Source organism: Osmerus eperlanus, chromosome 1, assembly GCF_963692335.1.
Source record: "Osmerus eperlanus chromosome 1, fOsmEpe2.1, whole genome shotgun sequence".
Lineage (NCBI taxonomy): Eukaryota > Metazoa > Chordata > Actinopteri > Osmeriformes > Osmeridae > Osmerus > Osmerus eperlanus.
The window spans coordinates 11486159-11504168 of NC_085018.1; the positions used below are offsets into that span (position 1 = coordinate 11486159).

At 43.2% G+C, this 18010-nt stretch overlaps 4 protein-coding genes across 7 annotated transcripts; all 4 read left to right on the forward strand.

The window, feature by feature from the left end:
* The first annotated feature begins 317 nt into the window (after positions 1–317).
* On the forward strand, positions 318–4545 carry cnbpb (CCHC-type zinc finger, nucleic acid binding protein b). Of its 4 annotated transcripts, none has more exons than XM_062459728.1 (5): positions 318–475; positions 1820–1939; positions 2515–2580; positions 2873–3071; positions 3451–4545. In XM_062459728.1, the coding sequence occupies exons 2-5, from the start codon at positions 1843–1845 to the stop codon at positions 3566–3568; spliced, it is 480 nt and encodes a 159-aa protein (XP_062315712.1). In that variant the 5' UTR covers positions 318–475; positions 1820–1842; the 3' UTR covers positions 3569–4545. The 4 variants fall into 4 exon arrangements, with proteins under 4 accessions (XP_062315712.1, XP_062315694.1, XP_062315721.1 ...); XM_062459710.1 differs by having other exon boundaries at positions 319–475; positions 1820–1945; XM_062459737.1 differs by having other exon boundaries at positions 351–474; positions 1823–1939.
* Positions 4546–5549: 1004 nt separating this feature from the next.
* On the forward strand, positions 5550–7871 carry LOC134040162 (uncharacterized). The gene is made up of 3 exons (XM_062486563.1): positions 5550–5605; positions 5997–7026; positions 7110–7871. Exons 1-3 carry the CDS (start codon positions 5550–5552, stop codon positions 7425–7427), a joined length of 1404 nt encoding a protein of 467 aa, XP_062342547.1. The 3' UTR covers positions 7428–7871.
* A 186-nt stretch (positions 7872–8057) lies between these two features.
* isy1 (ISY1 splicing factor homolog) lies at positions 8058–12072 on the forward strand. Its single transcript, XM_062459751.1, has 11 exons — positions 8058–8196; positions 8566–8588; positions 8873–8924; positions 9043–9108; positions 9230–9272; positions 9369–9481; positions 9585–9702; positions 9822–9944; positions 11009–11136; positions 11593–11682; positions 11796–12072. The coding sequence occupies exons 1-11, from the start codon at positions 8194–8196 to the stop codon at positions 11901–11903; spliced, it is 867 nt and encodes a 288-aa protein (XP_062315735.1). The 5' UTR covers positions 8058–8193; the 3' UTR covers positions 11904–12072.
* A 1018-nt stretch (positions 12073–13090) lies between these two features.
* Positions 13091–17889, forward strand: zgc:77375 (uncharacterized protein LOC402927 homolog). The gene is made up of 8 exons (XM_062459764.1): positions 13091–13293; positions 14511–14714; positions 14914–15026; positions 15663–15756; positions 15862–15895; positions 16047–16221; positions 16482–16670; positions 16897–17889. Exons 1-8 carry the CDS (start codon positions 13177–13179, stop codon positions 17294–17296), a joined length of 1326 nt encoding a protein of 441 aa, XP_062315748.1. The 5' UTR covers positions 13091–13176; the 3' UTR covers positions 17297–17889.
* The last annotated feature ends 121 nt before the right edge of the window (positions 17890–18010 follow it).

The following is an 18010-nucleotide window of genomic DNA, read 5'->3' on the forward strand; positions in this document are numbered from 1 at the left end:
CCCCGTAGGACAACCAGAGCAGCCTACTTGTATGTGATCGTTTGATGCCTTTGACAAAAATCACTTGCTACGGGGAGTAGCCTACAACAACTGATCTTGGACGAGTCTTCCTTTTCTTGTGCCTAACATACAATCGGTGCATGACGATAGAACTCTGATCCAAGACCAGCACATTGTTGAAACAATCTTTATAATCCCGAACACGGTGTCCTGAAAGTCCTCGAAAATCCTGAAAATTCGAAAACTTTTGCCATAATTTTTATTCTATTCCATTATCTTAATCTAGTAGTGGATGTGAGATGGAGTTTCATATCGTTAACGGAGGTCTTCCATCAACACACCTTCGCTGATTTTCTATAGGAGCGCGCCGTGTGCAAAGGATACTCCACGATCAGGAGGGAGGTGCGCAAACCGCGTGTGGCGCAGAGGAGAGAGGAGGGATCGAAAACAAACAGCAGCGAGTCACGTAGTCGAGGTGAGTCTCAGTTGTTAGCGTAAAATGTGGACAAAAATTACATTTACAAAGTACACCATTAACTGAGATTCGACAAAGACACCCGTAGTGTTTCAAAAATATAAATGAAATGTCCCCAAACTAAGGGGTACGCTGTGTATTTCGTTTGGAAGGGATGCTAGTCAGCCTAGCTAGCTGGGCTACACCAATTCTGACAGCGCAGTTTGGCCTACTGCGTCAGTCCCGCGCGGGGAAGTCGACGGGTTTAATTGTTCCATGTTGTGTGAACCGTATGTGTGCATCAACGTCCGTTGATGTGTGCGCCTTGATACCCTACAGTTGTATATTCTTTATACACATTGACCATAGGGGTCACAACTAGCATTGGAAATGTCTGTAGTTGCTCATGAGGCCGCATGCATGGGTGGGCGGGCGCTGCGAGATCGTTCGAATATTATTTATCTGCACAGGGACCCTCTGCATTGTGGGCTATCCCAAAGTGTATCTCGGGGACTTCAGACAACACATTGGTCCACAGTGAAATTGTGTGGCTCATCATATCCACAGCCAGCTAGCAAAGTGTATTTGTGCACTTTCATAGTAGGGTTATTCCCAATATCATGTCCAGGTCAATATCAACATCGTGCATGTTGTCTGGCATTACTGTACCCATCATAAACATTGTCATTCAGATAGCTGTAACGCCATATTAGTTCATAACTATGCAATTAATGCTGTATAGTGTAGTTGGCTTGTAAGTTACACTATTGATTATTTAGTGATCAATTGATGATCATTTAATTAACTAATGCGTATCATTATTAGTGAGCTGTATTTGTATGTGCTGTGGGATTTGTGGAATCCGGATTTAGCTTGCTCCTGTAGTAGCAAAATACGAGGTCCCATCTGTTGTGGTGTTGTCAAGGGGGCTACAGTAGGCTTGTAGCCAACGCTATACTACTCGGTCATCTTCATTGTCTACTAAAACAAATGAAATGTGTACAAGTGTTACTAGCTACATGCTTGACTTCATTATGGCCAAATACTTGGCAATGCACACGTTGTATTGGTACCAGATTCACTGTGTACTGGGATATAGATGCTCTCGTACCTGTTTGTACAGGCTCCTACATATCTAGCACTTAAATCTTATCAGGGAAGTATAGACCTATCTGTGTTCTTGGTACAGATTATTCCAGTGTCATTATTAGTGTATATGGGATACATTTCCTCTAACATTTTCTCCCCAGGGGGCTGGTCTTGTTAGTTTATCTACCAATACCCTAAGGGGATGTTCATTAGATGCAAGATGTGATTGTGTTCTTGCTGGTCCTAACTCTGCGTTTGTGTGCTTTGTCACTCCAGGTCGTAGGGTACTGCTAGTGGAGATGAGTAGCAATGAGTGTTTTGGATGCGGCCGTTCTGGCCACTGGATCAAGAACTGTCCCAACGCGGGACGGGGACGAGGCAAGGGCCGTGGCAGAGGTAAAGGTAATATCCCGACCAACACCTTACCTTCTGTTCCTTCTTTGGCAGCTGGTCAGTAAAGTTCCCCACAAGTCGAGGTTTGTAAGTAGGCTGTAAGGCATCTTACTCTGAGACCAGGATTAAACGGAATTCCTGCTGTCCCTTTCAGTGTTCATCGGGAGTGTGACACACACACATGGCACCAGTGGATAAGGATGGGTTGACCCATTTGTCTTTTGAATCAATCTGTGGTCTAATGTCATGCATAAATAAATACTAAAAATAATAATAATAAATTATTATTATAATTATTATTATAATAATAATACATCTATGTAATGGAGTCCTTGCTAGTACGTCTTCACCGTCTGAGGTCCTTCTCTCTGTTTCATGTGGTGGAAGAAAGCTTATGCAAATGCCGTCCTCGAAATACAACTTTGCACGGAGGCCGTGAGGGCCCATGTTATTTTATTTTCTTGATGAAAGGGAAGGGGTGCTTTCACCACCACTGCCACTAAACAGACGCAATGTATTTTTCTGATCGTGTTGATTTTTCTGATCATGTTGTTGATTGACACGTGTCCAACCCTCAGATCTGTTTTGCTATCGCTGCGGAGAGCCAGGTCACGTTGCCAGGGACTGTGAAAGGACTGAGGATGGTGAGGACACTGCTGTTCCTTTTGTTGTCATATAAAGTTTGAACCCACCTCAGCAGATGTACCTCAGGACAATGAGGACATACAAACCCCTGTGTCACACTCACAAACGTTTAAGGTGAAGAAAACTCATTTTGTTTGGCATGTGTTCCTGATGAGCAGGAACCTGTGTGCAAAACACGACGAGCGCCGCAGTCACGCACGCCGTTTTTTTACGAGTGAAGAGTGGCATTTACAAAAAAACATCCTGACATGTTTACCGACTTCGAGTGACGTCTTCCTCTTCCCGCTCCAGCGTGCTACAACTGCGGCCGAGGAGGCCACATCTCCAGGGAGTGCAAGGAGCCCAAGAAGGAGCGGGAGCAGGTGTGCTACACCTGCGGCAAGGCGGGCCACGTGGCTCGGGACTGCGACCACGCCAACGAGCAGAAGTGCTACTCCTGCGGAGGCTTCGGTCACATCCAGAAAGGCTGTGAGAAGGTCAAGTGCTACAGGTGAGCGAGCACGCAGGGACTCAACGCTCTCTCCCGTTGCGCTGCTGTTTGAGCCCAGTGTAAGACTGTCTAACATGCCGCCCTCTGGTTGGTCCAGATCAATCAGAAAGGCAGAGTTGATAGTGAACACTCACACCCAAGAGAATGCTTGAGACTCTCGGAGGGCATGTAGATTCCTTGTTTTCTGTTTTAAACTTCTATTGGAGTGGACTGAAGATGTGGTGCATAATTAGTACAACCGCCCACATTTCTTGTACAGCCTCTCGCTACGAAACCGGTTTTACAAGCAGGTTTTGGATTCAGTCGTGTTAAATAGCTGGGCTTGTAAAGGTATGCATACCTTGTCTCTTAAACCGTCCTTTTTAATTTCCCCCTCCAGGTGTGGCGAGATCGGGCATGTTGCCGTGCACTGCAGCAAGGCGAGCGAAGTCAACTGTTACAACTGTGGCAAATCTGGCCACTTGGCAAAAGAATGCACCATCGAGGCCACAGCTTAATCTGTCTCTCTTGTTAAGCCCCTCCTCTTTCTGATTGATGGTTGTATTATTTTCTCTGAATCCTCCTCACTGGCCCAGAGTTGGCAGACAGAGGCTAGTTCCAGGCCGTTGTGCTCTTGACATGTTAAAGGAGGAAAGGGGTGGACAAAAGAAATCCACTTTCTGCATTTAATACAAAAAGTTTATGTTTAGTTTGGTAGAGGTGTAATGTATAACGCTTTGTAAAAGAACCCCTTTTCATGCCACTGGTGAACAGGGATGAGTAAGTTGAGTGGAAGTGACATGTCAGGTAGCCCCCTGCCCCCCCCCCCCCCCCCCCCCCGGGCTCAGGTCAATGAGCTTGTTGGTGAGAGTGGGGGCTATGGGGGGAAAAAAACAAAAAACACGAAGTGCAATCTTCCGCAAGTTTTGATTTACTTTGTTTTTGTTTTTACTGAACACAAATGAGTTGGTCTGAGAGTGAATGAACTGAGGAGACAGCAGCAGCACAGTGTGATCCATCCAGGCCCCACCAGCAGCACGCAGCAGTGGGTGTCAGCAGTCATGATATGGTGTATGAATAAGGTCATAACATATTAAAAGACAAGTGAAAAGAAGAATTGATAATAAATCATTCAAAGTGCATTTTGTTTTTGTACATTGTCAGCCGTTGAATGTCCAAGGCGGCTCTCATTAAAAACCCTTTGTTTCGATCCCAATATCGCAAAGTAGCTAAGGTAATTTTAATCAAGAAGGAAGTAGAACTAAAAGACAAAGAAAAGCTAAAAAAATAGTTTGAGAAAAGGAGAACGTTTTCACAAAAATCAAAATGTTATTTTTGTACAATATATCACTTAGACTACTGTAAAAAAAAAAAAAAAAAAAGATCATTTGCTTGTACTCAGTTTTTAAGTCGGAGGGTAAATGCAAGTCCTAGAACATAGAAATGTAATTTTAACCTATCAATAAATCTGGAGGAGGAAGGGGAGTTGGACTGAGTTTATTTTGTGCGTCTTCTTTTGGATTGACTATATTTGTGACAATACAACACAACTACACATAATCAACAGCTGAAGTATGCCATTTTTTATATTGAATTATATCTTGGGAAATACATTTGGGGTTTTGTGAACGGTTTCATCCTGATTTGTAGTGTAGCCTGTCAAGACTTGAATTGTTGATACCCTTCTCTATTGAACATAGGCTGCTTATCTTAAGTCAACCAAGAGAGAGCTTGTCTGCGATGTGTGTAAGAATTGCAGCTGTGCCAAGTTAGAATCAGGGGGTTCTGTCCCTGTAAACGGAGGATAATTTTCAGTGCCAGGGAATCCTTTCACGTGACCTTTGTGGTGCAGATTTAGCCTGTCTATATAAAGGCTTCTGTGCTTTGATAGATGTAGACAGTAGATTTCCAGAACAGTCACATCTACTTATTTGCTGATAAGTTGTATATATAAATAATATAATTTACATGACGAATGCCTGTAGTATACTGTATGTATCAATTATATCATAAATATAGTTACTGTAACTTATACATAAATATTTTATAGTGTCCAATATATAAAATGGTCTAAATGTTTCAGAACTGGGTTTTCTAGCATCATGTATTTTGCTCTGTCTCATGGGTTTCAGTGAATTCAGTGGTGCAATAGGCAATTAGGACGATGTATAGAAAATCTAAGATTAATTTGGAGTAGGCTATTGATAAATAAGACCTTGTAATAGATCATGTAATATCGCAACAATCTATCTGCTGATTCAGGCTATACTATTGCGACATTGCATTTGCTTATTCAGCTTGAAAAGTTATTTTGTTGATAAACTCCTATTCAAGCAGAGGTGAAACAAAAGTGTAATATATACTTTATGTAATGTATACTGTATAAGTTGTTTTCCACGAGATGGCAGTACAATAGGAGAGGCCCCTAATGTAACTAGAGCTCTCATTACCAGCGCATCATCAGTGCAGTGTCTGTTGTAGAGTGAGTCTGTGTCCATAATGAACCCCATGCCCCTGCTTCCTTTGAGACACTCGTGTAGACATGAGAAGGCTGTGTACGGTAGTAAACAACAGGGTAGCTCACATTACACACTGATGGACTATATGGGACTCATACTTACCCAAGCATTTACACGTCAACATACTTCACGAGGGAGCAGAGGGAAGGTTGGTTTTATAGTACCTCTGGATGGGGATCTAGCCTCACTCATCACTTCCCAGTGAGCCAATAGCCTCCCACCGCCACTGTATGACTCAACCCCTCTCAGCTCACTGAAGGATAATTACACAGAGCTCATCTCAGGTAAGAGGCTATCGCAGAGTAATCTATACAACAGAATGCTTGATACCTTAACATGAGTATAAGTCTTTTTCTCAATTTCCTGAAGTTGAAAATATGTGTTTCATCCTATATGTGTCAACTGTTTTTGTGCATCCTCCACTCAGATCCAGGATCATGTCCATTCAGACACCCTCAGAGTCTGACCCGACGGACGATGACTGCCTACCGAAGAGAGCGGGGACACGCGGGAGCCTTCCTCTTGAGGCAGAGGAAGATATTGGGGACAGGTTCAGCATGAGCTCAGTGAGCCCCTGCCCAAAGCAGGAGCCTTCCCTGGGCAGGCTCACCTCAGGCAGCCCCTCTGGAGAGGAGAGCAAGCCGTGTGTGCTGAGCCTCCCCCAGGACAGCCTCAGTAACATGGTCCTTCACAGCTCACCAACACTGGAGTCCATCAAAGAGCTGGACGAAGGTGAGGAGCTGAGCTCTGGACGACGCAGCCCCGGAGATGGAGAGGTGAGGGCCAAAGGCAGGGATGCAAACAGTGACTTACCTGACTTTGACCTTGGGGAGAGAAACTTTGCGGCACCGGACAACCCAGATTCTAGAGATGGGGAACTGCATGGACCCGTCTTTGTACAAACGGCAGAGACAGCACAGACATCTGTGAATGTCCTGAATTTGAATGAGGATGCTCTTACAGATGTTACCAGTTTAAACAGGGACTTGTCTGAGGATAGGTGTCCTTTAGAGTGTAACTACAAAAAGGAGGAGAAATCCCAGGAAGTAAGTTCTCCAAATGTTTGGGGGTTTCAACCAGGGCTGGTCAACCGCAACACAACAGAACCCAGTGATCACACTGAAACTCCTGATGCATTGGACCACGATGCCCTGCGGTCATCTTTTGTGTCACTCCCAAAGGAACATGACCTCGGAGCAAAGCCTGAAGATCAGAGGGACCTCATTTCTGTATGTTCTGAGACTGTGGTGAAAGACACGAGAAACAGAGAGGAAGGACATCTTCTATTTCTGTTGACAAGATCAGGCAAAAATACAGATGAGAATCAAACTCAAATAGTTGCAGATGCAGGAGCAGACACATCAAAAGATTCCCTGATTGAGGTCCTGACTGCATGCAAGTCTAAAGTGGAGCAGCTTGAGCTTCTAGAGCAATCATCCCGCGAGCTCACCGCTCAGGTAGGCTTGTTTTCCCTCCCTACTCTCATCCTTTAGATGCACTGTACATTTTCATATACCAACTGCACCATATCTCTCTGTAGCTCCAGTCGGCCCAGGCCTTGGCGGTGGGCCTTCAGTGCAGGGTGAAGTGGCTAGAGCAGGGGCACAGTCTGAAGCGGAGGGAGGTGGAGGAGCTGCTGGTAGAGCTGAAGAGGGCCAGAGAAGCTCTGGAGGAGAAGAGCTCCGAGATGGACAGAGCCTCTGCCCAGATCCAGCTGCTGCAGCTCCGGCTGGGGGAGCAACAGCATGATTTTGCTGCAGGGGTCTCAGGTGTTCATGCTAATGGACATACCAACACGGGCGCTTCACAGCCGCCCAGGCAAAACAGTCCTGACTCCAGGGTGTGCCGTTTATTGTAACTTTTCTTGAAAGTATTGTTGCTTTTTTTATTTATTCAAATGTAGCATGCATTGAGTAAGTCCCTTGTTATTCCTCTGTTTTCATTAAAATTGAATGAGGGAAGATTGGTCTATGTCTGAGAAAGGTCTTGTAATATGAATCTAGCTATGCATGGGGTCTTTTACTTTCAACACTTTCTCTGGTTAGCTGTCTAGGCACAATGAGCCCCTGGGGAATGAATAATTCAACATGTTAGAGCAAGTTACAAAGACAGGTCAAGTATGTGTCTCTGTGTGTGTTTTCAAGTGTGTGCGTTTGTGCATGGTAGTGTTTTTCTGCCTTACGAAGTTGCATTGCAATTTAAAAGACTTCACAAATGAAATAAAGTCTGACTGTTTTAGGGTTGAGCATCCCAAGAAGGTTGATGATGATCTACAAGGATAATCGAATAACATTTTGTCGTATGTCTGTCAGTTCAACTAATTTGTATGAGTAGCGGAAAGTAGGTACTGTATCTCTGCAATGAACGTAGAAAGTCAATACAATGACTTGTTATTCAAAACGTGAGGCTTTGAATAACATACACAAATAAATAAATAAAACTAGGATAAAATAATAGCATTTTGATGATACTCAACTTTCAACTTTGACCTGAAACCTACACATCGTCAACTTCCGTTTTTTTTAGCACAGCGTGCACTAGTCGTTGTAGCGCTTAGCTATCCTGCCAGCTAGTTAGTTAGCAACGTTTTAAACGAGTCAGTCAGCCCGCAAAAGTCTGCAAACATGGTAAGGGTTTATCAGTTATATATGTTTGTAATATTCTTCGTAATATTTCTGATTAATATGGATAGCCAACCTAGCTAGTAGTAGCTAGCAAGTACTGCCCGCTAATTTTACATTAGCTACAATTGATAGCTAGCTAGCCTAGCTCCTCTATGTAACTTTTTAAACAAGCAATTGTCATTTGCGTTGGTGTATTCAAAACATCCTGTTCTTAATCAAATAACACTATCACCTTGCAGGGAAATGTGTGTGTTACAGCAGAAAGATTGGTGAAAAGTATAGGAAAATATAATACAGTGGGCAAATAAGCATAACAGTTAAAAGTGGCGCTCATCATTCGACAAGTATCTAATGTATGTTTTCCCCATGTAGGCTCGTAATGCTGAAAAGGCCATGTAAGTTTTTCATGCACTTATTGACCATCTTTCCACTCCTTGAAAGACAACACCTTTCATTTTGCTCTCATTGCTTTGACCTACAGTTGTAGTGCACACAGCCTGCCAATATTCACCTACACTTTTCACCTTACGTGCAACAATCCTGTGATTCACAAGGGTTTATTTTCTCGTTGATAAGAAGTTGTAGTGTTATCTCTTTCTCTCATTGGTCTCTATTTCTTTGTCATTTATTTTTCACATTTATCAGCGTAATATTAATGTACAAAACATGGAACTTTCAGGACGGCCTTGGCGAGATTTCGTCAAGCTCAGCTGGAGGAGGGAAAAGTCAGGGTAAGTATCAACATTGGTATGAAAGATTTAAAGGAACTCAATCTACTTATCATAGCAGCATACCATCAACATCTGTATTGATTGTGGTGTGTGTTCTGTGACTTTTTAACTTTCACAGGAAAGGAGACCGTTTCTGGCTTCAGAATGCAATGAGCTGCCTAAAGCAGAAAAGTGGCGAAGGCAGGTAAAGAGAGGATGTTGCCATTACTGTATCTATGTATGGTATTACTATACCACGTTGGACTACAGTGTACACTAAATGCAGTTCTCAATGGGGTCTAATCTTATTTTTTTCCTCTTTCCAGATCATCAGTGAGATTTCCAAGAAGGTTGCACAAATTCAAAACGGTGAGAAATCTGTGTTTGTGTCACCGAAATGGCCTTTTCAGGTAAGAATTTCACACATTGTAACAATACACAGAACGTAACTCTGTCTTTCTACAGCCGGTTTGGGTGAATTCAAGATCAGAGACTTGAACGATGAAATCAACAAGTTGCTCAGAGAAAAGGGGCATTGGGAGGTCCGGATCAAGGAACTCGGTGGGCCTGATTATGGGGTAAGAGTTCTGTGGACAACACGGAGGATCCTTGAAATAGGTGCCTAAGGCCCAATAGAGCATCCAAGGTTAGTCGACAAAACTGTCCCTTTTGTGCTTTTAGCGAGTTGGACCGAGGATGCTCGACCACGAAGGCAAAGAAGTACCCGGAAACCGAGGCTATAAATATTTTGGCGCCGCAAAAGACCTGCCGGGAGTGAGGGAGTTGTTTGAAAAAGAACGTACGTCGTGTTTCCTCCTCCTCCTCGAGATGAACTTCAAACAGGCACTTTCGGGGGTAAAAGATCCAGACTAAAACCACTCGTGTGTTCTGCTCTTCTCACCGTGCCTTCTCCTTCAGCCATCCCTCCCCCCAGGAAGACCCGAGCCGAGCTCATGAAGGACATTGACGCAGAGTACTACGGCTACAGGGACGAGGACGACGGGGCGTTGGTGCCGCTGGAGCAGGAGTACGAGAAACAAGGTATTGTCGCTTCCTCGCTGAAAACACACTGCTGCTACTGTCTGGGGAATGACGTGCCGTTAGGGTCACAATGAACGCAGTCAGAAGGGCTTAAAATGTTGTGTCTGCGAAAGGTAAAGATTGTCTTGTGCTCCGATCTCGAACGTGACCACGTGAATTGCGTTAGGATCCCCACCCAGCAGCACTAGTTTGCCGGCAAGATGGGTAGAATGTCTCCCTTTGTATTGGGTGCACATCCCTCTCCAATCTGCTTTCCTTTTGTGAGGGTGGTGCTCGCATAGCATGTGCTTCCTATTTGTGTCAATGTCCCCTAGCTGCATGAGTACAGCTGATGCCACTCATATGAGACCTCTTCACTACGCACTGTTGTCAGACCCCTTGTGACATGACGCATCCTATCAGTCGACCTTTCCTTTAGGAAATCATTTATGTGTTTGCTACCAGCAAGGCACACTACCGTATCTCGCATATATATTATTACTACCCCAGCCACCGCTGCTCGTCCCACAGTTGCACGAAAGGTGTCAACATGTGCGTCTCGGTCACAATTGCATTGCTTTCGTTTTCTGTGTTCCTGTGACTAAAAATGTACTACCGGTGCGCTAGCTAGCGCAGTCAAGTGATCGTGAAAACAACTGTGGAGTTTTGGGGTACAGAGGAGTTAGCCAGCTAGCTGTGTGTGTTGTTCTGGTAGTGTGGGGGTTTGGCTGGCAAGCTGCAGCAGTATCAGCGGTGTCGAGCTCAGTTTGGCTTGATATCAGTACACAGCTGGAGACTACAGACAGCTGGGGCGGCCGCAAGCATCTTTCACAATTCCCCAGAAATGGTACCCTCTCTACTTGTTTTTCTTATTATTCAAGTAGTATGAACCCATTAGCCTTTTGTTTTGTTTTTTAACAAGTTTGGTGTCGTCATCTCGTTCCTGACCTCCACTTCCACTAAAGTGTGCAGTTGTGGTCTGCTGGGCGAGATGCTGTCAGCCATGAATGTGGTGGGTCTGAGGCAGCTCACACATCCTCTCACAGTCCCTCTGACGCCAGCTGTGTGTGTGTGTGTCGTCCCAGTCATAGCGGAGGCTGTGGAGAAATGGAAAGCGGATCGGGAGGCGCGTCTAGCTGGCGGCGGAGGGGCCGACAAGGACGTCGAGGAGGAGGAGGAGGAGGAACACATATACGCTGTCCAGGATGATGAGGTGAAAGACAGTTGTCAAAACATCAGCCCAGTCAGCTTATTTCCACTCTGTGCTGGTCTCTGGGTAATATCAAAACATAGACCATGATGCCAGGTGGAAATTAAGGATTCAACCATGTTTAATCTGTCTCTGCTAAATGCTAAATATGGAATGTTGTTTCATATTGAAGCATATATGGTCGGTCAATTTTGGAAATGCAAATGTACAACTGATCGTAATTGAGCAATTGATTTATCCTTACTGGATCAATTTTGCAACATTATTTCAATTGGATGTGTTTATTGTCAGATCAACAAAAAAAAAGTATAATTGAGCATTCCATAGAAAGTATGACTGCCTATTCTGCTCATTGGAAGTCGTCACATGGACAAACTTAAAGTCCAGTATTGGGAGACATTTTGGATTGTGCCACGTGCTGTTTGTAACCATCATAACCCTGTTTAATGTGTCTCGTAGCATTCAGATGACGAATCACGGACCCAGATGGAGGGGGAGGAGGGCATGCAGACGTTCATCTCTCACGTACCTGTTCCCTCTCAGAAGGAGGTGAGGACTGACACGCATCACCAAGCTGTTCCACAAGAGGTCATGGGAGGACCGGGGTTACGGAAGTTTCTTTTCCCCTAAACCTTTTTCTTTTCTTACATCCTTTTTTTTAGATTGAGGAAGCCTTGGTCAGAAGAAAGAAGATGGAGCTGCTGCAGAAGTATGCCAGTGAAACTCTAATGGCGCAGAGTGAAGAGGCCAAGGCGTTATTGGGGTTGTAGTTTGTGAAACGAGTTGTCACTTTACCCAAGGTCACACCTTGAATAAGTAGCAATATTGATGAATGACACATGGCATTCTGTTCAGTACTTTGTGTGAAAGCAAGATGTTGTGACTGTAAATAATGTATTTTTATATACTTTTTTCCCCTCTGTGATCTTAATAAAAAAAAAAAATGCAATGTTTTCCTGTATTTTGAAAACATATTTAACTGTTTTGTTATCAGCTACTGATTCCACTCCCTGGTCATTAATGAGATCCTTCATGCTGCTGCTCTAGACTCACAAGTCCTTGATCACAAAGTGGCGGGTTTTCAATTTAAAACTCTCAATTACATGTGATTGGAGGCAGACCGGTCCATGTGACTGGTCGACCCGAGGGAGGCTTGGAGCTACCAGGCTCACGCTTTCTCCATTTAGGCGCAATCTAATCTTGTAATTAGAAATGTGCTTGTCCCATTTCTTTGCAAAAGATCATGCATTTGGTCATGCGTGAGCCAGTGTAGTAGTAATGACCATCTATATTCCGCTGTGAACTCAGTTTCAATGATTATATTGTCTGCTTAGACTCTTAGACTTGAAGAGAGAATTGTTCTGGTGATTTCGTTAGGGAAAGCAGCTATTGTAGTTCATGATTTATCCAGTTGACTTTTTGTTCTTCTGTCTACTATATCATACTCCAAGGAATGCATGCTTGGGTAATGCATTTCATTACTTCCTAAAAGAAATGGCAGAGGACCTACTTTTACTTTGATCCAGAGTTGGACTGGGACACTGCTTAGAACACTTTTATAAATTGAACATTTAAGAGATTGGCTATTTGAACTCTGTCATGTTTATCTAAATTAATGCAGGAAAAATTTCTTGCAATTTTTTGGGGGGAATCAAGGGGTTGGTTAAGGGGTTAGTAAGTGAAAATGCAAAATGACAGCAACGAATTTTATGCTTTGGTGAGTCTTTTGTTTATGCTCCACAGGCAACAAGTGAACCGAGTGAGCCGTTAATATTTCCATTCTTTCAAACGCACTTTAAAATGTAAAAGTCTAACTCCTTAAAGGCATAATGACAGGATAATAATTTAAGAATGAGAGCCATAATAACCCGGCATTCTTGCTGCGACAGATACAACGTTGACACATTTCTTCCCCTCCTCTTCGGACCTCCTCCTGTGTCGTCACATAATTCAGCCTCCAAGGATATATGAGGGGCTTTGAGAACGATGGAGCTGAATCTGAACTTGAATCAGTGAAGTGATCTAAATTTTTCAAGAACTAAAATGAAAGCCCTTACTGTTTTACACCGGGCTGCGAGTACTTTGTGCAGCCGGCAAGTTGAAAGAGGAACTCTATTGACAAGCTGTGGAATGTGCGGAACGGCGACGTCTAAGGGCAAGGTAGTCAGAGATTACACTTAAATACTGATGTACGAACCATGTTTGTGAACCAGCTACATTGTTAAATTAATACCATAAAGTATTGGCGAGTCTAATACGACCAGGTAATATGCAACAAAGTATGATTTATTAAATTGATCATTGATGTACTCGAGGTAAAACAACCACTCTTAGATATAATGTCTAATTACTCATATTTCCCCATCAGGCATGCATTGCTTTTATTCAACTACCCTTTATTCAGATTTTCAATTATATTCGTCTGTTTTATTTTATGTTCAATTTCTATGTCAATCTATGCTATGCTATGCTATCCCATATTGACGAAATGACAATGTCCCAACCAGAGAAAAAGAGGTCAGGCATGTGATTGGATATAGTATAGTCTGTACATGCCTCACGTGATTGCGTTGAGAACATTTTCTACATTCCCATGCCCTACTGCCTTTCTATAGCCTATAGGTCATGAAGCCCAGGACTGCCATAACCTTTAAGCCACGAAGCAGAGCTTTATATGTGTTTAGCAATAGACAAAACCCTAGATTTAATACAAGTGTATTGCATAATATCATGCATCTCTCATGTTTCAAATAGCTTGTTTATGCATTCTGGGAAGCATCTGTGTTTTGTGCATGAGGGCATCCAATTAATGATACACAGTTCAAAATAGCATGAAGCTTTTAAACATATAATTGCTTTGATAAGGCATATGCATTTTCCCACAGTAAAGAACACAAGCAGATCAAATGGGTTTCCTGAAAACAAAATTGAAAAGGATTGATGGTGACAAGGATCATATTTGCTGAGATAGACAAATGTTCCAAATGGGGAAAGGCACAGATGTTTGTGCTAATCCCTAAGTGCATGAGAGTCGGAAAATCATTCTTATCAAAACACAAATAAGAGACAAAAAGCCACCCAAAGATCATAGCTGTGGAATCACACGTGCTTGTTTTATAAGAAGAGATTTGTCAGGAGCTGTTCTGACGTCTTCTTTTTGAGGGTCTGTCACATCATATCTGTGTCAACATGAGCCCAGGTTCATTTTGTGAGACTCCATACTATTATTCTTGTCATTCTCTAATTTCACATTTTGAACTTTAAAGCATCCTTGTTTTATCAGGACAGTTCTCAGAGAAGCACAGCCTGCAGGCTTCATAAATGGCTTGCACAGCTTTATCAGTTCCTCAGTAATATTCTGCTCCTCTTGCTTACAGCTGCAGCCTGATTTTGGCTTGCTGTTTGACATTGACGGGGTCCTGGTGAGAGGCAAGACTCCCATCCCTGCTGCCAAGAAGGCTTTTCAGAAGCTGGTCGACTCCCGGGGGCAGTTCTTGGTCCCTGTAGTGTTTGTGACCAATGCAGGGAACTGTCTGCGTCAGAAAAAGGCAGATCAGCTTTCCCACATCTTGGGAGTTCCTGTAAGTCTGGTTATCAGTTCTGTATTTGTTGAAAAAATGCTAAAAAGCCCAGCTTTCTTTGCTCATCTCCTCTACCCTTTCCCCCAGGAGAGCTGACAAGTGCAATAAATGGCTTTCGAATTTATACTCTAATCCTAGATTAGGATTCAACACACACTCTTCCATTTTAAAATGTACTTGTTTAACATTTGTATTGCAGATTTCGCAAGACCAGGTCATGCTGTCTCACAGTCCTCTGAGAATGTTCAGAAAATACCACGACAAATGTGTCTTGGTCTCTGGACAAGGCCCAGTGTTGGACATTGCCAAGAAGTATCCTTCAGGTTTCTGGTTGCTCAGACGATCTGGCAAATATGTTGATTTAACTATAGAAATATCGTTTTATTTAAATTGGATAATTGAACATTTGTGTAATAGAAATAATTATGCCTGATCCTTGATCGTAGAGGTATAAATACTGAAGCGTGATTGTGATTGTTATGATAATCTTAGTTGTCTTGCTCGTGTAAGCATTTATTCCTAGAGGTGGGTTACATTGATTATGTTGGACAACTTGCATCTGGCACATGTGGAACAGTTGTGTAACTCAGTTCATCTTCTCCTGATAGATTAAACCGATGGCTGGTGGTCTGTGATTATGGGGTAGGCAGCCAGGACACAACCTAATGAACGCTTACGCAATGTGGCACGAATATCTCTGGGACATTTTGGGGGAAGGCAACGGTCAACAAGATTTGTTTCGCAGTGATGATCTTTATTCTAAGACATAAAAGCTTACAAATAACAGCTTACAGACAGTGCCGGCCAGCAATACAATCTACCAATGTCAGTCAGACAGTCTGTGCCAGTATTGTCTTTGTATCATTTAAAGTAAGGTATTCCAGGCCATTCAAGTTGGCTATTCCAGGGAGTTTTCTCTTACAATTCATCCTTGACCTGTTCTGTTAGCCTTGGCTTCAAGAATGTGTTGAGCATCGACATGTTGAGGGAACACTTCCCCCTGCTGGACATGGTAGATCACAACAGGAGGCCCAATCTCCCGGTATGTTCCCTAGCCTGTCCTGCGTAACGCTTTTGTTTGTGAGAAAAGGGTGTTATGGCTGACAGTGACAGCATGTGCAGCAATGGTTATGTTTTCTTGTTGCAGACTTCACCCTTTTTGAACATACCACAAATCGAAGGTACTTGAAATATTTCCGTATTTGACCTTAAAAATGTTTTATATATATATATATATATATATATATATATATATATATATATATAGGTTACAAAGCACTTACACATAATAAAACCTTCTATTTTGTTGTGTGCCTGTCTGTCCTATTGAAGCGGTCATTCTCTTTGGGGAGCCCATTCGATGGGAGACCAACCTCCAGCTGATTATTGACGTGTTGTTGACTAATGGCAACCTGAATAATCCCTATGTGAGCCATCACTCTGCCCACATACCTCTGCTAGCCTGTAATATGGACCTCATGTGGATGGCTGAAGCTCACTCACCCAGGTAATGTCTTCTGCAACTTACATTAACATAAGTTATACCCCAGTGCTAGTTTTTATACCAGCTGGTATTTATACTCCAGTGCTGGCTACAATCACCCTCAGTTGAGTGATTTTCATCCTAAAAATCAAATATGAGAGACGGTAGACGATAACCTTACCGCTACAAGATAATGTAACGTTAACAGCTTACCAATTCTTAACATACAGTGTATTGGTTGAATGTCCTTGGTCTGAGTTGAAGGCCTTTCCTCTGACCGGCAGGTTTGGCCATGGGACGTTCCTGGTGTGTCTGGAGAGCCTCTACAGGAAGATCATGGGCCAGGAGCTGAAGTACGAGGCTCTGATGGGGAAGCCCAGTGAGCTGACCTACCACTTTGCTGAGTTCCTGATCAGAGAGCAGGCTGCTGAGAGGGGCTGGAGGATGCCCATCAGGTCCCTCTATGCCATTGGGTAAGAAACCAGCTCAGGTAACATCTAGAAGGCTGTTACAGCAGACTAATAGAGATCTCCTGGAAGAGATTTCCACTCCTTCCCACCACTTTGTTAATTTCTTTGACAAGTTAAAAAAGGTATTTTAAATTTTCCCCCACAAAGAAAATGTCTGTTTATTTTGTTGCCATATGCCAAGCATCATATGAAGGAAAAAGTACCAATGAACTTTTTCAACATGATCCAGTGACAACCTCATGACGGACATCTATGGAGCCAACCTTTACAATGGCTACCTGGAGGAGCGTGCGACCAGACACAGTGCCAAGGTGGCGACCAGGGTGGCGGCCGGCACCGGCCCTTCCAAAACCCTGCCCCAGGAGGAGGACATGGATATGGCCTGGGAGAGTGAGCTGGGCTCCCCCTCTGCCACCACCTGCAAGTCTATCCTGGTCTGCACCGGGGTCTACAACCCCCACACCGAGGTGCCCATGGACTCCAACAGCAGCATCAAGGAGACGGTGTTCCACGGCCACCGAGACTTCCGCTTCCACCCCTCCCTGGTGGAGCCGAGCCACATCGTACAGGACGTGGACGCAGCCGTGGAGCTCATATTTGAGGAGAAGTTTGCTGCCTCCAGACTTTGATTGTAAGGGTGAATTCGGGAGAAACGAAATCTGATGTAGGAAAAGACATTTATCTGTATTTTTGCCAATGCTCTTTGCTTTGCATATCTATGTGTATTTATAAAACCATGAAACTAAGCACAACAAATATTTTCATACCTTGTAAACAGAGGAGTTAGACAGATTTTGAAGTATTGAAGTCAGTCCAAATTGCACTACATGCTTTCAGAAAGGTGTACACTGTATGTGAAGGACGGAGCAGCATTTTATTGCAAATTGGCCATCCTGTAACTTTGTTTTTTTTTTACTGTGCCTTAACTTAAAAGTCCTTTCATTTCAGTACTTATTTGATGTTCTTGTATATAGATCGTTGTTAACCAGTGTGCAGCCCTGTCCATGTATACAATTGTGTAAATAGCTTCTAAAATTGTTGGAAAGGACTTTTGTTTTCTAGAGATTTTGGAACTTAAGATACTTTCAAGAAAGTGACATCACTGTGACGCAAAGGACCTACATATTTAGGTTACATATTAGGTTATTTATTTTATTAACAATTCAAGATTAACAATATATTTTGTCTAAATGTACTGTTCAGAATAAATGACTAAACTTTTCTAACGTGCATTTATTTAATTGTGTTCAGTTTGAATTCCGTATTCTAAAGGTTACCCTGCCTTGATGAAAAAACTATTCAGTTCAGACTTGTAGTGCAGCCTTAAGTGTATCAAACCAGCC

Coding starts and splice junctions, on each gene's coding strand:
- cnbpb (XM_062459710.1), top strand. CDS start 1,843: ATGAGTAGCAATGAGTGTTTTGGATGCGGCCGTTCTGGCCACTGGATC. Junction 2,581..2,872: donor CTGTGAAAGGACTGAGGATG/GTGAGGACACTG, acceptor TTCCCGCTCCAG/CGTGCTACAACTGCGGCCGA. Junction 3,072..3,450: donor GAGAAGGTCAAGTGCTACAG/GTGAGCGAGCAC, acceptor TTCCCCCTCCAG/GTGTGGCGAGATCGGGCATG.
- isy1 (XM_062459751.1), top strand. Junction 11,137..11,592: donor ACGCTGTCCAGGATGATGAG/GTGAAAGACAGT, acceptor TGTGTCTCGTAG/CATTCAGATGACGAATCACG. Junction 11,683..11,795: donor CTGTTCCCTCTCAGAAGGAG/GTGAGGACTGAC, acceptor CCTTTTTTTTAG/ATTGAGGAAGCCTTGGTCAG.
- zgc:77375 (XM_062459764.1), top strand. CDS start 13,177: ATGAAAGCCCTTACTGTTTTACACCGGGCTGCGAGTACTTTGTGCAGC. Junction 15,896..16,046: donor GAACATACCACAAATCGAAG/GTACTTGAAATA, acceptor GTCCTATTGAAG/CGGTCATTCTCTTTGGGGAG. Junction 16,671..16,896: donor AGGTCCCTCTATGCCATTGG/GTAAGAAACCAG, acceptor AACATGATCCAG/TGACAACCTCATGACGGACA.
- LOC134040162 (XM_062486563.1), top strand. CDS start 5,550: ATGAACCCCATGCCCCTGCTTCCTTTGAGACACTCGTGTAGACATGAG. Junction 5,606..5,996: donor TGTAGACATGAGAAGGCTGT/GTACGGTAGTAA, acceptor TCCTCCACTCAG/ATCCAGGATCATGTCCATTC. Junction 7,027..7,109: donor CCCGCGAGCTCACCGCTCAG/GTAGGCTTGTTT, acceptor ATCTCTCTGTAG/CTCCAGTCGGCCCAGGCCTT.